The sequence below is a fragment of the Ictalurus furcatus genome, chromosome 26, assembly GCF_023375685.1.
Source record: "Ictalurus furcatus strain D&B chromosome 26, Billie_1.0, whole genome shotgun sequence".
Lineage (NCBI taxonomy): Eukaryota > Metazoa > Chordata > Actinopteri > Siluriformes > Ictaluridae > Ictalurus > Ictalurus furcatus.
In genome coordinates, this window is record NC_071280.1 from 15,454,088 (window position 1) to 15,477,633 (window position 23,546).

Consider the following 23,546-nt stretch of genomic DNA (forward strand, 5'->3'; position numbering starts at 1 on the left):
AAATGTGCAGTGTTTCAAGGACAGTAGTGGTGCCTCATTGGCTGTCTGAAGAGTGTGATATCAGTTGAACTGACAACCACAGAAAGCTTTAATAGAGTTATGTTCGCTAACTGTGCTGCCTAACTGTCCTGTGTCCTATATCTCCATGCCTGCTGATATAATCGGTGACGCAGAGCTTCACCAAGGATTCAGTCAGGATGTTATATTATAGCCAGGGATAGCGAGTACATCTGATACTCCTTATATATGGTTGAGAAAAGAAAAAAAGCATTTAAAATAGAAATTCTTTGCTAGGAAAAAAGACAATTTATCAAACACGGCATTGTGGAGGGTCTCTTCAGATTTAATATGCTGTAAAAATAAAATATCAACACTCATACAAACAAACTTGCATTATAATGTGTAGGTAATGGCACAAATTCTGGAAATGTGTTGCTAGGCGATAACATTTAAACTAGCATGCTGCAGTTAGATACCGCAGGTTTGCTTTTGTTAGCTAGCACAGCTAGTGTTGGTCAAGTGAAAATGTGTTTGACGTTTTGTGTGTAAAAAGTACGTCGCTTGGTTACGTAGCTTGTTTTCAAGGAAGCTTGTATACTTTTTCCAGTTGTGCTTCCTGTGGCTAAACCAGGACTGTTTGCAGCTAGCAATATTAGGTTAGCAGAACGTTTTCTGTTTCAGTTAACGTTACTATATGTTCTTTTTGGTTCAAAGAACGTTCAATCTGTCAGGTGTTTCTCTGTGCCATACTTTTCAAACATTTATAGCTACAATTTAGTTCTTGTTATTATGTACGTTTTAGCAGCTTTAAACAGTCATTCCCTCACCAGCCTCTCTCTCTCTTTTTTTTGTTGTTGTTACTATAGAAACGATAACATATTATCATGAGCACATTATTATACACCTGTGATTCGCCTTGCAGCCGGAACACCTGTTTCATACTGTTTGAGAATTCAACAGCAATGTAGGATATCAAATGCTGCAACATTCAATGCTGATGACGTTGAAGACATGCGACCGTGGTGTAGTTCGTTTATAGCACAACTTTAGCTTTTTACTTCTGGCGATTGTATTTAGGCTTCAAAATTCATAAAAGTTGTGTTCATGTGTGAAAATTATCTTGAACAAACGTTTGTTCATCACAGAGATTTTTTTTCTGCAATAATCCGAAAGCGAATTGAAAAATCCTGTTGGCTTTTTGTCGAAGAAACCACGGTGATGCTAACTTCCGGGTTGGCCTACAAAACTATATAATCTCTGCAGCATTATATAGCCAAACCTTTTCAAAAGTTCTTACAGGATACCATCCATCCATCCATCCATCTTCTACCGCTTACTCCTTTTCAGGGTCACGGTCAACCTGGAGCCTATCCCAGGAAGCATCGGGCACAAGGCGGGTACACCCTGGACAGGGTGCCAATCCATCGCAGGGCACACAAACACATATACATATTCACACACCCATTCATACACTACGGACACTTTGGACATGCCAATCAGCCTACCATGCATGTCTTTGGACTGGGGGAGGAAACCGGAGTACCCGGAGGAAACCCCCACAGCACGGGGAGAACATGCAAACTCCGCACACACAGGGCCACGGTGGGAATCGAAACCCCACCCTGGAGGTGTGAGGCAAATGTGATAACCGTTAAGCCACCATGTGCCCCTCTTACAGGATACTTTATTTAAAATACTGTATGATCAGTAATACATGTATATCTTCATATTCGCAGTACCGTTTGCTAGTTGTCATGCTGGATGCTAGCTAGTTAGCTATGGTCTTGTATCTTGTGGCTATTACTCTCTGACTAACACATGGAAGAATATCATAACAGTTAACATTGAGACCAAAGTTGAAATATAGAAAGATTGGGCGACCATTATTCTAGTTTTTGAAGGATGTCTAACATTAGCGTTAGCTATCATGGACTAGAAGGTTAGCATACCTTTATCTGCTGAAGCAGCACTACAAAATGTGTTTCTGTAAGCTTTTCAGTTCACTTTATAGTTTTACATTACACATTTACTTTGGAATGTTGTTTAGGGTATTATGTAGTTTTGCCTTTTTCTGGTAGCAACTTCTATATGAATCGATGTGAAATGTACATAATTGCCCCCCCCCCCCCCCCCCCACGGGAAGTGAAGAGAAAATGTGCCAGTTCGGATGATTTTACTACATGCCTCATGAGAGGCATTCATTTTCCTAATATGCACTACGCGGAAAACCATTTCACAAAATGAAATGAGAAAACGTGTGCAGGCTGCAGAGAGAAGCAGTGCGCAGGAGTCAAAGACCAAACACATCAAGCCTGGAATTGTGACTGTGTGGAACAAAAGAGGTGGTTAGAGATTTAACGTTTCTTGCTCTGGACGCCTGCAGAAGTGAAATACGGCACACACACAGGCCTATAGACGAGTGTACAGGGGTATAGAGTGTACACAGTGAAATATGAGAGACTGCCAGTGGGTCAGTAAGTCACCGAGTCAAAGAGCCTCTTCTGTGTAAGTGTGTGTGTGAGTGTGTGCGCTTGTGTGTATATCTAAGTGTGTACCAGTCTATCTAAAAAGAGTTGCCTGAGAAACCAACCAGCTGCTGTCAGTAATTTAGGACAGCTCAAGAGTTCTTGGAATGAGGGTTGTATGTACTCTTTATTTAGTCTCTCTCATTAGGTATACAGTGTCTTAACAGGTAATAAATAAATAATACCTCAGCATTTCACCTAGTCCACTGAGGTCTGTAAATCAAATGTCGTTGGCTGTCCCTTGGTCTAAGCAAAAGTCAAAGGGTGATCGGACATTCGCTATACTTGCTCCTAAATTATGGGATAATCTCCCCTTCATATTCACTTGGCCGCTTCAGTGGAGATTTTAATGTCTTTTTTTAAACAAACAAACAAACAAACAAACAAAAAACAATTCAGCAAAAGAGTTTGTTTAGAGTATGAAGGGGGAAAAATTGAAGAAAAGAACATTAAAAAAGACAAATAAGCACATGCATAAGAAATAAAATAAGAAATAAGAACAAGACAGTGGAAGAAAGAAAAAGAAATAAAAGAAGAAAACAAAGTAAGAAGTGGAAAGAATTTAAAAATAGAGAAAAAAAAATAAACAGGAAAGAAATGTTATGTATATGTATACTGTGTGTGTATATTTATCTCTTACCTAATAAAAATAATATTAAATAAAATACACACAAAAAAAGAGAAAAAGCAACAAAAGTGAAGAAAGAAAGACAAGGGGAAAAACCATAAAAAAGGAAATGAAAATAAATAAAAGAAAAAAATAAAGATTATAAATAAATGTGGGTAATAAAAGAAAAGAAAAAAGAAAGAAGAACAAGACGAGAAAGGAAAAAGCAACAACAACAGACAAGACAAGGAAATGAAGACGTTTCTAGTTTGTATCCCACCCAAACTGACAGTTCTGGGTTCTGTCTCAAATCGCGTACTACCACACTAAATAGTATATCTAATATGAACCGTAACCGTGTTATTTCATACATACTATTAGTTGCGGTTTGGGACGTTGCCTTCAAACACATGGGTAGAAATCATAAGGGAAAGACAGACACGCCCTCATGACACAGAGCCGCCCTTAGGATAAGCCCCGCCCCCTCCAACATTCCATTGGAGCGTTCCTGACATGCGTTAGCTGTGATTGGTTGTTGTGGTTGTCAATCGTTTATTTCGTTCTTTTAATTCATTGTCCGGTGGAGCACACGGGTTCATGTTTCGGTGTGGGCACTGGAGAGGGAGGAAGTGAATAATTTAAATGTCTCAAATAGCGAAAAGAGACGGAAGGATACGGCAGCGGGTATTGTCTGACACCGGGAGGGTTTTTTATTTGTATTTTTATTTTTTAATGTTAATGCTGTCATGTCAGTTCTCAGTCGTGCCTTTGTTTACTAACGCTCGGTGCTTTATAAAGTAGAGACAGAGACGTTACGTGACATTTCCATTAACGCAGATTGTGAGGTGTGTTCGGCTAATTAACAGGCTTGTTTATTAAACGGATATCCGGTTATGGTGCTTTATCAGACAGAATCTCAGGTTTGTGTACACAAAGAAGATTAACGGCGTGCGTCTTCTGGGAAGAGACCGGAATAACTCGTAAAAAATAAAATAAAAAAAAAAGCGCTGTGTGGTTCGTTTTACTAGTCGAGCGGATGGTGAGATGGCAACAACAATAACAGCATCACCGACAACAACAACAAAAGGACTGACCAGTGAAGAGACAGACACGACAAACAGCGCCACATTATCTACAATGGCAGCATCTTTAGCTTTAAACAACAGGGTTTACTCTCTGGACGACTTCGATACCGTGGCCACCGTCGGTGAGTTACTTTTCGACCTGTTTTACACTGAAGTCACAGCTGGAAATTTTGTAGTACTTCCACTGGATAATAGAAACGCTGTGTAGTGAGTGTCCTCCCTACAGCGACACTGAATTCTCCATTCTGATTGGTCAGCAGCTCTGACAGTAGTTCCGGCTGAAATTCAAATTTATATTAATGCACTTGTTCCATAGTAACCGCTCATTCACTCGGACTTGTATGGCGGATGCGCGAAATAATCTAGCACTGATAATAAACTGCGTCCCAATTCGCCTGCTTATACTATGTGCTAAAAGTATGTACTTTTGTAAATGGTAAATGGTCAGCACTTATATAACGCTTTTTTCCCCCAAAGTTTCATTCACACACACACTCACACACCAATGGCAGCACTAGGCGCTAGCTTGCCATCAGGAGGAACTTGGGGTTCAGCGTCTCGCCCATGGACACTTCGGTATGTGGAGTCATGTGGGCCGGGAATCGAACCGCCAACCCTACGATTAGTGGACGACCCGCTCTACCACCTGATCCACAGCCGCCCAAGGCTGCCCCAGCTTCCGTGTAACGGAAGAGAACGTTGTTGCCCGGAAGAGAACGCTGTCACATGTAACCACGCTGTATTTCAGCCTTTCTTCTTCCAGTATTCCTGATATAATTTACACTATATAATTTAATCCATCATTCCCTTGACTTTTTTTTCCACATTTCATTTGCGCCTCTCTTAAAAGGCGTCCTTGATTTCAGCGGACCGTTACGAAACTCCTCTTTTTCCTTTCGCGCAAGGAGTTGTGGGAAGTATTAGCTGAAAAAGTGTCCACCGATCCATACTTTGAAAATCTACCGAAAGTCGTAGACCATCCGAGTACCTTTTTGGATACTTATTTCAACATACTACGATTTGGGACACAAGCCACTTTTTCCACTGCACGGTACGACTCGACTCGGCTCGCTTTACTTTTCTGAGCTTGAGTTTCCCCTGCGGTTTAGTGTCGCCTCAACGTGGGTGCCATCTTCCTCTCGCCCTCACGCAGGAATAACGTTGTATTATGGAAGTCCTGTACGAATACACGGTCAGGCCGTATTCCGAACGCCTTTCCTGATCACTGAACACGGAGCCTATTAAGGATGGAAAATAACGGCGTTCTAGAACCTCCGTAGTGCTCGATATGAGTAAGTTAGATTCAGCCGCGACAGGAGAGACTTCCATAAACGCCTGTTTGGAAATCGGTAACAAACGAGATGTAAAAATCTAAGACAGAAACCTTTGTTGTAATTTTATCTGTAATGAGAGAAACGATACATAATTTTCGATTAATAGAATAATTCCATACGCAAAGTATGTATTAAATGACACGCATATATTCAGTCACGATACAGAACCATTCGTTAAGGACAATTCCCTACTCCCCCAAGTTAAAAAAAATCCCCCCAAAAAGCCCCCAAAAAGCAAGCCGAGTCGTGCCGTACCCCGCAGTGAAAAAGCGCCATAATTCTCATCTCGGATACCATTTAGTACGGATAGTAGGCGAATTGGGATGCAGGGTGATTAAAATATTGTGGTGTTGTTTAAGAAAGATTATATCACAGCGTGGTTGAATGCTCAAATCTGATCGGTCAGATTATTTTTTTCATAACAGCACGGCTCAAAGTAGTTCCAGTTGTATTTTGAATGATAGCTTAATGTTAATATGCTTGTTCTAATACATCATTGTTTCCATAGTAACACAGGGATTAACCTACGACTAATAATAAACTGATTAAAAAAAAATAAAATAAACTTGTTTAACAAGTGTTTCTGCACAGAGGCATTTATTTAAAATTTTATGAAGGAGTCTCCAGTGTCAGCGCTTTGTCAGTCAGTAATTTTTCCACTATGGAAAGTCTCCAGGGCAGAGATCCTTGCATTTTGTCATTTCTTGATAACATCACATGCTGCCTGTTTTGTCATATTACCTTAAAGAAAAAGAGAAAATGAAAGAAATGACCATTTATAAGTCATGCCATTAGTGCTAATAGGACAATGGTTTGCTTCTCAGACTGTCCGCAACATTAAATATAAACCGATGGACAGTTACAAAGTGTGACATGATGATGTTTTTGTTTAATAAATTATAAAGATGTAATCATTGACACATTGCCGAGGTATGAGAGGAATAAAACACTTCAGGACATACTGTTTTAGATAAAATGATCAACTTCAGCATGGTAACTTTAAGTTTGCTTCGTGTAGGGTCGAATCACACACACCCTTCTTCCTTCTTCCTCTTCTTCTTCCTCCTCTTGTCTTCCACGTTTGCCATTCTTAAAGCACACCTATTATGGTTTTTGAAACGTGCCTACTTTTGTTTTAGAGGTCTCATACAATAGATTTACATGCACCCACGGTCAAAAAACACTTTAATGTGCTCATAATTTAAACTGCAGCGTTACCCCCCCCCCCCCCCCCAGTGTCACAAACGACTCATTAAATGATCCGTTCTAAAGGATTCATTCTAAACTCCTCCTTTCAGAGAGCATACTCTGCTTTGATTGGTCAGATGTCCCAGTCTGTTGTGATTGGTTTAACGCTGTCAGCGTTTGTCGAAAAGGAAACGCCCACTACCGCAACGAGTTTCAGCGAGCAGCCGATGGAGACCAGAGGCGGGGCTTATTGTTACGAACCTACGTAGGTTAGTACAGGAAGTAAAGTCTGGAATCACTAACGACTCGATTCAGCTGTTCAGAATCGGTTCCTTCTTTTGCGAGTCAATAACTCTGTTTGTCGTGCGCTTTGATTTTTTTAAACTTTGCAGACTTTTTACGTTCACAAACAGCTACGTATATAACACACTACATTAAAGGTAATATCTGAAAAACCATAATAGGTGCGCTTTAACCGGAGGCTTATTCGAAATGTGTCTAAAAATCACCTACTATTATAGTCTATTTTGTGTACAGTCTTCTGGATTTTCTAGATTAGAGATTTGACCAAAGACAGTTACAGAATTCACATTTAAATCGAAATGATCTTAAAATGAATAAATCATGTACCCATTAAACAAATAAATAATCATGCGAAAATAGAAAACAACCCCATTGTGATGCAGCTCACGACAACGATCCCGACGAAGGCAAGAAAGTTTTATGAAAGACCGAGCTTGGCAGTGTGTTTAACATCACCGTGCATGAAACGTCTAAACATTTTACAGTTCGACCCGGAAAGCTGACGGACTGGGATGTTTGGCCTCTGACATGCCATCTAATAATGATCCTTTGTAATTATTCTGGTTGTACAAGTATATGTGTGAACAATGCAGCTTGTGCTGATGTCAGTTTTGGGTCGTTTGCCCAAAAATGTTTGGGAACTCCTGCATTAAATCTTTAGTACCAACGATGCACAAGCAACATGACTGTATAATCCAGTCAGAACAGTCACAGCCCTTTCGCTAAATCTCCTGAATCTGGTCAAATGAGATATAGTTGACTAAAACTGGCACCTGGGATCGTAAATATCTGAATGAATGAATGTGAAATTTCACCTTCGGATAAGTAAATATTCTGAAAGTACGGACCGTATTTGACCAGTGATGTTTGTTCAGGCAGTGCAAATTTTAGTTTTAATAATTAGTTAAAAAAAAAATAACACTTGTTGATGAACTTATTCTTGGTATGTCTTATTGAGATGCACTGTTGTAACAGGGACTTGGAGGTGAGAATTTCAGCCTACTTTTAGATGGTTAGTGTTGCGAGGAGTTTTTCAGAGCTGTCTCAGTAACCGTGTGCCTGGGCTATGACATTTCCTCTTTCTGAGGAGACTTCCTCGACATATTCATAGCTCTGACACCTTTTAATTCGTTTCGTTTGGCACATTCATCTTCCCCTGACAAAAGTGTTAGAAAATGATATTTAAGTGTGTGCTAGCGCAAGTCTGTTTGAGCACGAGTGAAAAACGGAGCGCTAGTACTGTTTTAAAGGTGCATTAGCTGAGGCGAGTGAAGATGGGAGCTCTAGTGGTTAGTTGGGTGAAGTGCAATGGAACAACGGCACGGTCTCCCATTCTCGACAATTTACACAAAGTCGGGCTTTCAGAATCTGTGATGGCCAGCCGAGTTTGAATAAATGGGTGTTAGCATTTCAGCCTGACCTGTGGTTAAAAATAAAAGAATTCGCAGGAAGGCAACATCTTTTTTTGTTTGGGGATTTTTTTTTTTTGGTGGCGGGGGGGGGGGGGGGGGGGCTAGCAATTTAGCTAGCTTATTGCTAAACCTCCCGAGTCCTGACTCCTAATGACGGATCTGTTTTCATACATCAAGGTTTCCATCCATACATTTTCTACACCGCTTATCCTACAGGCTCGCTGGGAACCTGGAGCCTATCCCAGGGAGCATCGGGCACAAGGTGCCAATCCATCGCAGGGCACAATCACATATACACATTCACACACCCATTCATTCACTACGGACACTTTGGACATGCCAGTCAGCCTACCATTGGATCTTTGGACTTGGGGAGGAAACTGGAATACCTGGAGGAAACCCTCGCAGCATGTGGAGAACAAACCTTGGAGGTGTGAGGAGAACGTGCTAACCACTAAACCACCGTGCGCCCACATTGAGGTTTATCTGCCCAAAAAATTTAGGAAACTAGAGACTAAAAGTAAAACATGTCAACTTAAACGCTCAAATATGGATTTTTTTAATTAATTAATTAATTAATTTTTCAGCCTCGTATATGAAAGTATTATGAAAATGTGAGTAGCACTGAAACGGTGATTCAGATACAAAGAGACAAAACAGAAAAATGGTGACGCACGCTGTAGTCAGCTTATTTTTAGACACGTCACCCTGTGTCTGTGTGTGGTAGTGCTTGTGGTACTCCTTGTGGCCTTTTTGGTCATTGGTGTGTGAATTTGAAAGGACAACTCCTCCTCTAGGGCCTGAGGGATGAGAAGTAGGTCATGTTAGGACACACACACACACACACACACACGCATTACCTCAGAGTTTCATACTTACAAGTGCTAACATGTCGTCTTTTACCAGAAGACATATTTGATGAATCGGTGTAACGTCCTAACACGGTCATTAATGAAACCCTTTATGCCGTTTATTGCATTTCTATTAACCTTAACCTTTATTTGGATAGAGATGGTGTTTTGCTGCCCCAAAACATTATGGTGGTTCAACTAGAGGTCTCGTGCTAAGGACTGTCACGGCATCACTTTCAAGCGCACTTGGGGATTAAACTGCTTGAAAGCCAAGTTACAACACTATAAACATTCAACCAGATTCAAGAGGATGTGAAGCGGTGTTTGGGGCGTGTCTATAAAAATGACTAAGAGGCCAATCCAAATACAAACAAACATTCTGAGCCGGAAGGCAGGTTTCCAACCAGATACAAGTAATACACTTGTTCTGAGACAATGACTTAAACTATTATTATTATTGAATCATTGCTACCTAATTTTTTCACATTATTTATACTATTAAGGAATGAAAGATTTTGACTATTGCACCTTTTTAAGTTTCCTCCACAGAAAAGTCTTCAGGACAAAGGCCTTTTTGATTTCTCTGTAACATGTCAAGCTGCAAATTTTTTTAGTCATAAATAAGCAACTGTTTGTAGCTGCTATAGCATAAATGATTGTTTCTTGTTTCTTGGCTGTTCCACAACATTCAATTTAATTATAAATGGATACACCGCATATTGCTGTGGTTATTGGGGGGGACTCTTTGGGACAAAACCCATCAACGCCAGGGTGGTAACAGTAACTCCATTTTGTGTCGAGTGGCATCACACCAAACCATGGTGGATTATTTTCCAATGACGGCGCACTCTGTTGTTTTATTCCTTATATATGTAGACAAAACCATCTCTACAAGTGTTTGTTACTAATCAAGTCAACATTCCCTAAAACGGTCAATATGATGGTTTTTATCATTTTCAAACTTTCATTTCTCTTTTTGTCTTTTATGCCACTAAACACTAAAATCCCCCAAACCTAGCACCTACAACTGGATATATATATAAGACCGTGTAAGTCGAGACAGTGCAATTTGGAGATGTTTTTATCTGACAGTTCTGGGATTATAAGATGTTAAGCTATGAAACATAAGATGTAATAAGTGAAAGCAGACTTTTTATATATATATATATATATATATAAGTGTAAAACATCTTTCATATATTCAACAGCATTTAAATGACATATTTATAAGCAAATTTTTGTCATCAGGGTCTCAACGTGTTAATTCATCACCTTTCGAATTCAAAGAAACCTTAGTAAAAATGAATGATCATTCCGGCACTTGGCTGTATGGTGGTTATGGTTTTTAACCCTTAAAAGCCTGTAATGTTGCCCACGTCATGTTTTAGATATTGATTACTAATTTAAAAATGATTATTTTAGAATATTCCTGTATACATTGGTGTTGTTAATACGCCTTTCTATACATGCGGTTTTCCTTTCCTGCTGTTATTTCCTGTGAGATTCCACATGCTGCCGTCGCTACCCACGATTCCTTGCGGACCGAGTATGTGCATATATCTCGGTGGTAAAGTGCTTACATGCAAGAAATTTCCATATTTCAGGGGTGAGAATCAGAATATCGTCTTAATTCGAGTCGGATTGCGGCGTGTACGTGACTCTTCGCATGTTGCCAAATTCCGGTTAATAACGGAATATTGATGTGCATGTAAACGTAGTCCGTGTTAAAGATCATGTGCTAGTCATCGGAAGGTTGCGAGTTCAAATGCCTATGACCGCGTGAGAGCCGAGCCCTCGAACAAGATCTGATCTGTTCGTTCATATGCTTGGATTTTATTCTGCCTCGTTTCTAAGACGCTGGATAAAACTGCCAAGTAATTAAATGTTAATGAATGTGTGTAGGGAATTCCACTATTTGGGGGGGGGGGGATGTTTTTAAAGGCTGTAACTCTGCCCACTTGGGAAGGAGACCTCCAGCTGAACCGGAGCAGAATGACAAGCATACAGCATTAGGCCTAGCATAAAAAATCCAATTTGCTGACTCTGTGCTCAGATGCCACGGATTTACGGCCTGTGACAAATCAGTTACACTCTCATCTTGACGCCCTTATTACAGATTTTAACATTATAGTGATTAAGAAAGGGCTCGTTTTCATGAATCAGCGGCATCTACAGCTCTCTCGTGTTTTGTCTCGACATGAATCACAGCAGGCGGAAAAGCGATGCGTCACGCTTTTGTGATTTAGAGCTCCGGAAAGCCGAGGTAACTTTCTCCAGGATGTCCGGAAGCTTTTCTGCATCACTACATAAATATGGAAATGGATGTTCGACTGGAACTGGTTGGTACTGGGAACGTCTGCTACGTACAAACACATGGAATACACAGTTGATGAAGGAGATTCTTTGGGGTTAAAAAAAAAAAAAAGCAGAAACAGTCTGTCAGACTGTTTAGGGTGGTCACTGCGGTATTAATGGGTGTGTTTTGTTTTGAGAATGGCCCGTGTTTCTTGGAATTGACCAGACCAACCTGGAAAGTATTCTGCGGTCCAGTCACATTTGCATACACCTTTCTGAGCGTTTTTTTTCCTGGCAGTTTGGTGTTTGTGTATCATTTATTAAGTGGAAAATCATGTCCACCCATAAGAGTAAATTACAGTGAAGGCTCCATTGAAGTAACGGCACGTCTGTGATTCAGCATAATGAACCTTTTATTGAATTAGAGTTGCCTGAAGTCATGTTTTAACATTTATAACGTTATAAAATGGGATTCGTCTTTTATCATATAGTTGGGGGACAGAAAAATTGGCATCTCTCATGATATTTTTTTAATGGAAAATTGATCTTTTTTTATTAGAGAACATTTTATGAACGTTGAATGCTGTTTCACATGTTGTGACTCAACCCAGAGAAGCTAAGTTAGCGCTCACACAGATGAAGAAAATCAATCGAAATGCGTCGTGCCCGAGTTTAAGAAATGTAGGCTGTAATGTTAGAAAAATAACATTCCTGCAACATTCTGAAAACCTGTGCAGTAGATATGATGATTTGACACAGCGTTGATGTTTTTCAACATGCAGTAGCGTTGTCTGTGAAGATTCGGTTAGCAGTCCGTGCTAAGTACAAGTACTGTGTAATTTGAGTCTTTCCTTAGTCATTTTTTCCACACATTTGAGAGAAATGCTTATATTCCCGATGTATTTGTTTGGTTTTTAACTGACATTTCTCCCTTTTCATTGTCTGTATATAAGACAAATTCTTGCTAGCTAACAAAATCACCTCAGAAATTAGCTGGGCTATGCTTAGCTTTCATATTTTTTAGTTGCCTAGCAACAATGTCCTCACAGCTGATTACTTGAAGAGCAAGCCTATCAATCTTGTTAGTCCTTAAAAAAAAGTAATTCAAATGTGTGTGTGTGTGTAATATTATTTATATATATATATATATATATATATATATATATATATATATATATATATATATATATATATATATATATATATATATATAATATAATATAATTTATGTATATAAAATATAATAAATATTATATATTTTCTATATATAAAATATATAATTGTATAATATATTTTTGTGTGTATATAAAATATACTATAAAATTATATATATATATATATGTGTGTGTGTGTGTGTGTGTATATGTATGTGTGTGTGTGTGTGTGTGTGTGTGTATATATATATATATATATATATATATATATATATATATATATATATATATATATATATATATAAATATAAATATGTATCATTTTTTAATATATTTTTATATAATAAAATAAAACAGTTTTTTTGGTCATTTAGGAATTAGCCTACATATACGCCGTTTGTACTGTAAAAACGTTTGCCATATCCTCGGCCCCTGAGGAAGTTAAATATGCTTTATTGTATAAGAAATGGTCAGCATGCGCATTAAGCAAATCTCTTACGTTCAGTCACATGACCTAATATATGAACTCACTTAGGCCATGCTCACTCATAATCTCATGTGTTGCTGCTTATGGTTTAGACACGCAGTATTTTTTTTTTTTCTTTCCAGAGCCGAACAGCTGCCTGTTGAAGGAATTTCACTTTTCTGCTGTCTGTGAAAAATGCCGTGTGTCAGAATTCCTGCTGATAATCGAGCATGCCGTTCTGTATTTGCACTCCACACAGAGCTTTCTCATGGTCATTTTGTGTGCTGGAACGATCTGTTGATAGTCTCCATGGCGAAACACATTGTCCATCTTGTTCGGGTTATGTGTAAATAGGTAGGAATGTGTGTTTTTGTGTGTGTGTGTGTGTGTGTGTGTGTGTGTGTGACATCCGAGAGTCAGTTTGGAGCACAATATCATTTTGTCTGGGAACGTAATTTGGAAAGCCGTTTAAGAAAATAGACAGCACTCTCCCAGATGATTTATTTGATCAGTTTTAACTGGATCCAGTTTCTAACTGGATTTATTTCAATTGGAAACACGCATTACTGGAGCTGGTCTTACAAAACGTAGGGTGTCCTGAAGACGAAAGCCGATGGGAGATTGGGAAATATGTATGACTAATGGTAAATAGATATTTCATTATTTGCTACTTTTTCCATTCCTTTTTCATTCAATGTAATAATATTTCTCACTTTTGTCACATTTTGCATAATCATACAAGCTAGATTCAGTTAGATATACACTAGTGAGTCAGGGAAATACACCCCAGAATTATTGGCGCCCTTCATGAAATTCAGTGATATTTTGAATGTAAGCAGGAAGACAGATCCCTCCTCCTCCTCTTCCTCCTCTTCCTCCTCCTCCCAGTGAAACACTACTTTTCAAAATGATTGGCAACCCATGGTTAATATTTGTCCCTGTAGTGTGTAAGACGATTAAACATTCCAGGACATTTTAAGCTTTTAAGCTTCTTTAGATTGGTGCATGTGGATGCTCTTTTCAATTCTGACTCCCGAGCTGTTGATTCTGTGTTGATTTTGGTTGGTTGGTCGTTTGGAGTCGTTCTTATATAACCAACGGCCAAGTTATAACTTCCTGGCAGAGGTCAAATATTTCCCACTTTGGTGAACAAGGGAATAAATACAAATACAAACAATTGATCATAAAGCAGTAATCTTTATGAAAAGAAAAAGAGCAAATCCAATGCACACACTTTGTTCTCAAGCCTACTGTGATTAGACTTGCCATGAACATGAGAACATAAACACAATTGTCCATTTGATTTATACAATTTCTGTCATTTATTTGAGGTTGTAGTGTAATTTGCTGTCTTTTATAAATCTATTATTTGTGCTGCTGCTGTTTGATGGCAGTCTACACACAGTTATATTTAATATGATGTATAAGTAATATCCCCAACCATGATCATTTGATGAATTCAAATTTAAATGATGTGAGGAACACTCTCTATGTTCAGCCTTATATGAAATGTCTGAAACATATATTTTGTATTAGTTCAGATCACATAGCAGACTCTCGCTATGAGTTATGTGCTTACTTCCAGAAGGCACAACTTCGTATTGTTATTGCTCATGCTTGGGATTCTCCACTTGTTTCCTTCATGCAGTCCTCCTGTCTTACTGACAGTTACTTGTTTTTCTGTGTGTAAGCATTTAGAAGCAGTGGCTTTTCAAGAATGACTCGTTGTACAAGGTGACTAGTATTCCATTTCGGTTACAGCACCACGGTTTTGATGGTCCCTCTGCGCTCCTTTGTGCTGAGGAAGAACATAAGATTAGAAAGATATGCTCAGGTTGCCTCACACTTTTGTTGAAATTTTAATTGCATTGTTAATCTGGTTAAAGTTTATTGTGGCAGAGCGGTGGTAGAGTGGGTCGTCCACTAATCGTAGGGTTGGCGGTTCGATTCCCGGCCCACGGGACTCCACATGCTGAAGTGTCCTCGGGCAAGACACTGAACCCCAAGTTGCTCCCGATGTCAAGTTAGCGCCTTGCATGGCAGCTCTTCTACCATTGGTGTGTGTTTGTGTGTGTGTGAACCAGTGTAAAGCGCTTTGGATAAAAGCGCTATATAAGTGCGCCATTTACCAGCTTATGTGAGGAGACATGTGTTTCGCATTTTTCGAAGGAGTCTCCAGTGTCGGCGCGTTATAACCAGTCTCAGTCGCAGAAATTAATGAAAAATCAAGGAAACACCGCAACATTCAGAGGAACGTGTGATTTCAAAATTGCCGGCGATTATCCGCAGATTTGGGCCAAGACGTGTCATTGTGACGTCATCACCACACGCATTGAGCCAACGCTCTCTTCGATTCACGTGCGTCAAACACGAGTACAGCTAAAAAGTCTCATTTACCAACAAACATCACTGCGAAAGCCCGTGCAAAACAATTTCGTGCGATTGCGATTTCGCCAATTCAAGCAGTTTTCCACCAAAAAAAGCGCACAAAATCTCTGCATCACAAATTTTGAAAAAAGCCGCAGCAAAATCAAGAATTTTTGGCCGCAACACTCATACAGGACTTTTTTTTTGTGTGTGTGTGTGTGTGTGTGTGTGTGTGTGTGTGTGTGTGTGTGTGTCAGTCAGCATAAAGCTGTAACTTCACTCTTTCCAAGACAGAGGGCTTTGCAGTTTCTTGGTACCTTTTTTTTTTTTTTTTTTTTTTTTGATCTCGGTAACTTCAATAGGCTGGTAAGGAAATGAAAGTTTATAGCTGTTATAACGAAAATGAAAGCAGGATCTAACTTGTTCTACAACATTCAGTGTGACTGTAACTGGATAAAAAGTAGAACGCGTCATTGGCAAATCGCTGTGGTATACAAGTAGTAAGCTTGGGCGTGGCATTTTAGGGGAACGCCAATAAAAGGAGCTTCGCTTCGCTTCAGGCCGCACCACACCACAACACACCACCTCATTGTTGATTATTTTCCTATAACAGTACTCCGCGAAGTTGTTTTTATTCCTTCTTGAATGAATGATGAATTGTAGCTTGTACATAATTTATTGCAGCTGCCAGTAAGAATGAAATCTCCTCCTCTGATGAAAGATTCATAGACAGGATATTTAATTTAGCTATTTTTTTGGGCGATATTAGTCATACATGGTTTACGTCTCAGTGCAATCGCGGTCATAAAACCAATTCTAGTTGTTAGGGTGACAGAATGCCTCAAGTGTCTTTACAGAAGCTCAAACGTCACCAGTTTTTCTGTCCACGAGCAGCGGTTCGGTTCGGGAATCAAACCGGTTCCGCTGGCCGAGTCACGACTCTTTTACGGTGGAACAGCTCCAGATTAGGCAGCGAATCCGGGACCAGAAAAACACCGTGTGTTTGTTTTTGACAAATTGAGGACGGACACGAAGCAGTGTTTATGCAGCTCAATTGAATACAGTCGGCATTTATCATTATGACTTTATTAATAGTAAGAGCATTAGTGCATTGTGTGCCTTAGTTAAAGGTTAACTAATATATTTACTGGAAATAGGAACTGGGTGTGTAAGCAGCTGGAGCTTTGCTTAATGCTTAATTTTCGGAGGTTCAGGTCGACCTCGCTGTCTCACTGTTGCCCAGGATCATGTGTGTAGTGTTCGATCTATTACTCAACAAGGCCCAGAGTTCCCTTGTGTTAGAGCTGCTGGCAGAACGGTGCTACTTCCCATACACTCGTTTATCAAACATTCTCCCTCTCTCTCGCTCTTTCTCTCTCGCTCTTTTTTCTCTCTCTCTCTTCCTTTCTTTTCTTTCTCTTTCTTTCTTTCTTTTTTCTCTCTAATTCTTTCTTTCTCTCTTTCTTTCTTTTTTCTCTCTCACTCTTTTTTTCTCTTTTTCTTTCTTTTCTTTCTCTCTTTCTTTCTTTCTCTCTTTCTTTCTTTTTTCTTTCTTTTTTTGTCTTTTTCCTTTCTCTCGCTCTTTTTTCTCTTTCTTTTTTCTCTTTCTCTCGCTCTTTTTTCTCTTTCTTTCTTTTTTCTTTCTTTTTTCTCATTCTTTCTTTCTTTCTTTCTCTCTTTCTGTCTTTCTTTTTCTTTGTCTTTTTTTCTCTCTCTCTCGCTCTTTTTTCTCTCTCTCTTTCTTTCTTTTCTTTCTTTCTTTCTTTCTTTCTTTCTTTCTCTCTCTCTCCCCCACATGCTCTTATACACACAGTCTATTGCTTATACAAAGTATGTAAAAGAACAGAAGTAGTCAGGTCAAGTAGGCTTTGTTGTCATTCCTGTCATAACATGCGTTGTAAGGAATGAAATCTAGTTCCCTCAGAATTGCAGAGCTACTCGGTGAAAGACAAGATAATAACTTGTAGTGACTGACACTGCGAAGTCAACAAATACAAACAAGAAATGATAAACTATCCAATAAACAGCGTAAATGATAACAGGAACTTTCCAAACGTAACTATAAACTCCACATGCCCTTTTTTTAATTAATAAATAATGCTGCGGTGTAAAAGCAATAAAATGCATCAGGATGTGCTCTTATTGGATAATAATGAACTTCAGCAGTCCGTACAGGATTTCGGAGAGTTTTTTTGTGATTGCTGCTGTCAAGAATGCTTGATTTTGCTGCGGCCTTTTTCAAAATCTGCGATGCAATTTACGGAGTCTTTTGTGCTTTTTCGCAGAAAACTACTTGAATCGGTGAAATTGCAATCGCACAAAATGGTTTTTCACAGTGTTTCACAGTGGTGTTTGTTGGTAATGAGACGTTTTAGCTGTACTCATGTTCAGCGTGAATCAAAGAGGCCTTCGGCTGAATGCGTGTCGTGATGACGTCACATGACGCGTCTTGGCCCAAACCTGTGGTCATTTTGAAAAATCGCGAGCGCCTTGATTTTGCGTTCATTTCTCCGATTGCAAAATCGCTGCATCCTGGAGGGACTGACTTGAGGTTGCCAATAGTATCTCCACTTCACATCAGGGCTGGTCATTGATTATCTTTCCAAGAACAGCACGCCTCAGTGTGTTTTATTCCTCGCTTATTTTATCGACTCGCTCTCTAATTCATTTTTGTATTCGGTTATATGTTGTTGTTTTTTTTTTTACTCATTTGATGACTTTTAGGCATTTTAGGGATTCCACGCTTCCTTTGAGCTACCTTATCATGGTAGCTAGCAGTACTAGCTTGTTTTTTTTGTTTGTTTGTTTGTGTATTGTGATTTTTAACCTAAAACGAATAGTGTCAGAGAAGAAAGCGAATATTGTTCATGCGTGATGTCTGAGCGAGCATCAAGACAATTGTTCGTTTTTGGTTTTTTTTGTCATCCGAGAGTAAAATGAAGCCAGCGGCTCTGTGACTGCTTCCTGCCTTGACACTTTTAAAGCAAGAGCTAATTGCATTTACAGCATGTTAACCGTGAGAACTGTCTCGTTCTGCCTGTACTGTTCATGAGACATGCGAGTTGCGGTTAAGTGCACGGTTAAGCTTCTTTCCTTTGATTCATGGCGATCGGTAATATCTCTCTCTCTCTCTCTCTCTCTCTCTCTCTCTCGCTCTTGCCACATGAGATGATGAGAAAGTGTCGAGTCAGATGATAGGACGCCTTAGGAAGGTGCATGGGTTATAAAATTAATCTTCTAATGGCAGCTCTCATCCCCTGTACCTCATGTTTTTTGACAGGCACGGGGACGTTTGGCAGGGTTTTTCTGGTCAAGGACAAAAAGACGAGGGAATTCTTTGCCCTGAAAGCCATGAAGATCCCAGACGTCATCCGATTAAAACAGGAGCAGCACGTTCATAACGAGAAGGAGGTTCTGACAGAGGTGAACCATCCCTTCCTCATCAGGCTGTGAGTGCGATTTGGATTTCAAACACACCATGTAAAATCCTAAAGTAGAGGTCGACCGATTGATCGTTTTTGCGAATGAATTGGCACTATGACGGTCGCTGGAACTATCGGTTATCGGGCAAAAATCCACACCGATAGTTTTTTCCTGGTTGTAGCTGTGAAGGGTCCGCTGTCATTATACAGTACGAGAGCGACCTCTAGAGGCAAAGTAATAACTATCGCTGATCAATTTTGTTGTGTTATTTGAAGTGTTTTTATTTTTATTTTTTAAATTCATTTTGGATGTCTCTATTTTTATTTGTTATTTGGTGTGTTACTTTTTGGTTCAGTTTGGATGTACATCTTTTATTTACTAATATTTATTAATAGTTAAGCAGACATTGTAAAAACAACCAGTTGATTAATCGGTTATCGGCAGGTACCACCCAACTTAATTATCGGTATCGGTAAAATCCACTATCGGTCGACCTCTATCTTAAAGTTAAGCCGAATCTATTGACATGCAATTCAGTAATTATGCATAATGAAGCATAGTGGTGCTATACACCCTACCTAGTGCCCTAGGTTGATTTCTAAACTATCCAGGAAATCGAATTAATCACATACAAAGCACGAGTCTGAATACAGACAGCAAGTTTCCCTGTCTATCTATTCATGCGTGTTTCTAACTTAAGTCCCTGGGTGTGTGAGTGAGAGTGTGCATTCTGTTGTTACAAGCCGCAGTTCTGTGTGTAGGTTTTGGACGCACCATGACGAGCGATTCCTGTACATGCTAATGGACTACGTGCCAGGCGGCGAGCTGTTCAGCTACCTGCGCAAACGCGGCCGCTTCAGCAACAGCACCGGACTCTTCTACTCGGCAGAGATAGTGTGTGCCATCGAGTACCTGCACTCCAAAGAAATCGTCTACAGGGACCTGAAACCTGAGAACATCCTCCTGGACAGGGAGGGCCACATCCGCCTCACCGACTTCGGCTTCGCGAAGAAACTTTCAGATAGGTACGCAAATGCTACGGTTTCACACACCTCTTTTCACATAGAGCCTTATTATTAAGTCGAAATCAAATTCACGTGGAATTGTCCTCCAGCAGTTTAGCGTAATTACACCCAATCCTAAACAGGCTTCTTAAGACCTCCTGTTATTTGGTGTTTGAGCTAAACATTGTGGGATAATAGAGCTCCAGGGGTGGATTTGGTAAGCCTGACTTGCTGTATACATTGTTTTAATCCTAAGAACTATGTACACCTTAAAATGTTTTTACTTCCTTCTTCCTTCCTTCCTTCCTTGCTTCCAGCATTTTCCAGAATTCCTTTATGCACAAAGAAGGGTTGTTTGTGTCGTATTTGTGTCCTTTGTGTGTGTGGGTTGTTTTTTTGTTGTTTTTTTTCTTCTAAATACTATGTAGCTGTGATGTTTTTCCCATCAGAACTAAAGTACTCATGATGACGACTAAAAAGATCTTGGGGTCAGACGGTCACCCTCTTGTATTTTTCATCGCAAAAACAACAAAACAAGAGTTAGTCAGCCAAATCTTTCCAAACCCCTCAGTAGTGTAGTCAAGGTTTGAAAAAGGTTACAAACATAACGTTCCTGTAATGTTCTGAGAATGCGTCATGATATTATAGTTATTTGTTTTATGCTGAATTCAAATGGATCATCCCACTCTGATGTCTCTCAGTGAAGTGAAACCCACTGAAGTTCAGTTAGCGATCGATGCTAAGTGTGTTTTCGGTGTAATTTTAGTCATGCGGAGCATTTCTTTAGTAATTTACCAACACATCTGAGGTAAATGTTGATATTCTCAACGTCCTTGTAATGTTTTTATTGACATTCCGCCTGCACATTGTTTATATTTTATACTTTTAATGGCTGTGTGGTCGCTGGTGAAATCGTGAGCCTTAAGTCATAGCTAGTTTTATACTCACGGTCTGTGTTTTCTGGTTGCCTAGCGACAGTGCTCGCACGGCTCACAAATGTCGCAGCAATGTTAATGGAATGTTAATACGCATGACGTGGATTCGTTCTGAGACCTGCCATAAAACGTGACCGACTGACTCACGTTTATTAATCAGAATTATTCCACCAGTGTAATATTGTATATTATCAACCTACAAATCTTTTAAATAATCCTACAGTATTTTTCAACGTTGGGATCGAATTTTAGACTGCTGCTTAGTCACATTAACCGAGTGCGTCTTTTGAACGACGAGTATACACTTGGAGTCTGAGTAAACACATGAAGATAGATACGCCACAGCAGGATACAGCAGAACGAACAGGGAAAACGGGGTTAGAGAGCTTGTGATTTGCGCCAGAGACATTTTATGAGGAATTAAACATTCTGGGGGTGTGCTGTTCTTGGTAAGTAATCAACGACAAGGTAGCGTAAAGCCCGCTGATTTGAAGCGTTACTGTCCCCACACCGAAATGATTTCCAATAACAGCACATCCTGAGGTACATCCTCTTGTACCACAACAACTTGTTGTTTTTTATGTATTAATGAACAACCTGTGGTAGCTTTTTTTAATCTATTTATAGTTACGCTATTGTGCTGTCGTTACTATAGAAACGATAACGTATTACATTACAACATTCGCATGCATAAAACAGTGATTTTTTTCATACAGGTGGAAGTACCATAGGGTGTGGGGAAAGGCAAAAATCATAATACAGGTTAAACAGGTCCTAATATAATGGTTATATAGTTAATCGTAGAGCCATTGGTTGCATTATAGGAAAGAAATGTTCTTAAAACGGCATGGTTCAGAAAACGAACATTCTGCCATCTTAAAACTGAACAGCTACGATATGGGAAAGCATCAGTGTTCGTCGTACAGACAATGCTGTAAAGGTAATGAAGTACATATCAGGCTAGATAGGTTTAATTTTTTTTTTTTTTTTGCTAGAAGACTCTTACAAGGCTTGTAACTGCTCGGCCTGTCTGCCTTCACTGTAATTTATTCCTGAAGAGAGAGGCACCAGTTTCTAAATAACCTTGGTGAAATTGAAAACTCTACCAGCAGGGGCCCTGTAAGTATCACTCAAGTTGAGAGAAAAAAGAAAAGGGAAAAGGGAAAAAAAAAAAGCTACCTTTTGGGTAGGGGGGTAAAGTGTGTGCGTGTGTGTTATATGCAGTGCCGAGTGCCGCAGTGTTTTTTAGTCCAAGCTGACCCCTGTGGCATGTAAATATATTGGGCTGCGATTTAATTTTTGCCCATTACAGACCAGGGAGACAGGAATAGCTTCGGAGAAGGATGCTCTCCGATGTGCAACTGACCCACTTATAGAAATGGAAAGCATGAAACGAGGAACAACGAAAGGTGACCGAATTCTGTAATGTATTGATACTGCCCCCCAGTGGCTGCTGTTTGTTATTGCTGGAGACTATGTATCTGATCAGTCATCTACATGTATGTATGTTGTTGGCTGTCCTGATGCTGCTTTCCAAATAATCACCACAGCTTCTTTGCTACTTGTTAAAAAATAATAATAAATCAGAGTTGCAGAGGTTTATCTCATTCTAATATCTCTCCTGAAACTGCTATCACACTTCATCCATTCTTTTCTGCTTTTTTTCTGTCTTGACACTGTGCTGGGTTGAACAAATGGTGTATTAGTCGCCCGAGTTTGGCATCTCTAGTAAAGCTTGTACTCTAAGACCAGAGTGTAAAACTCGGCTTCTGTCGTCCATTTTTGACTGAGCAAGTTTTTATTTCTCGCACTCCAGTGCTCAAATTCCGCTGGGTAAGCATCTTGTGAAGGTAGATCCTGGTATGTTTAATCACAGACCGACGTGACAGATGACCGATCGCAGATCTTTTTCCTCAGCCCGTTCCGATTCAGTGCCTGTATCTCGCGTCGAAACACTCATTGCGTAACCTTGTTTAAAAGTTAGTTTTCTCATGTTACACGGGAGCCAATCGGATCGCGGCCAGGAAAGCATACGACGGATATTCGACACGAGACTACCGTGTGAGACTTTCATTACTCTGTCACAGCGGGTGATGGATCGGTGAAGACTCTTGTCACGATGTCGTCTTTGCATCCGATGAGGACATGCAAGCGTGTGGACGTGATGGTCTGATCCAGTAGTGCTCTTTGGGTGGAGAAGTGACTTGATTACCTTTCCCCATCATGTTTGTCTTGGTGCGAGTATGGAGTAGCTGAGGCTGGATACAGACGTGTGAAGTGATAGAAAAATCAGGAAATCCGTATCTGGATGTTTCAATAGACAATTATAATAAGACGTGATGCACATACAGCGTACTATTTCCATTCAGGGTCACCGGGACATTTCTGGCTAATTCACAACATCCAAAAGGGTGTGGGAGTGCTTGTGAATATGTGTGTGAGAGAGCGAGAGAGAGAAGGAGGAGTACACCTTTCCCAGCGTCCGTCCCTCTGCACACAAAGGCACCATCACCACAGCAACTAAGCGAGTACATGTATCTTGATGGCACCAGCCGCTCTCCCACAGCTGAGAGAATGAAACCGAGGCCAAGCAGCAC

The 23,546-nt window shown here is 39.9% G+C and overlaps 1 protein-coding gene across 2 annotated transcripts in view; it reads left to right on the plus strand.

The window, feature by feature from the left end:
- Positions 1 to 2,322: 2,322 nt before the first annotated feature.
- Positions 2,323 to 23,546, plus strand: part of prkx (protein kinase X-linked) — a 39,571-nt gene continuing 18,347 nt past the window's right edge. The window contains exons 1-3 of one of the 2 annotated variants that reach the window (XM_053615281.1): positions 2,323 to 4,339; positions 18,868 to 19,036; positions 19,772 to 20,035. In XM_053615281.1, coding sequence (XP_053471256.1) covers positions 4,177 to 4,339; positions 18,868 to 19,036; positions 19,772 to 20,035 — 596 coding nt within the window. In that variant the 5' untranslated portion in view covers positions 2,323 to 4,176. Of the gene's footprint in view, positions 4,340 to 13,372; positions 13,865 to 18,867; positions 19,037 to 19,771; positions 20,036 to 23,546 lie in introns of those variants that run through there. The other variant, XM_053615282.1, reaches the window with a different exon arrangement.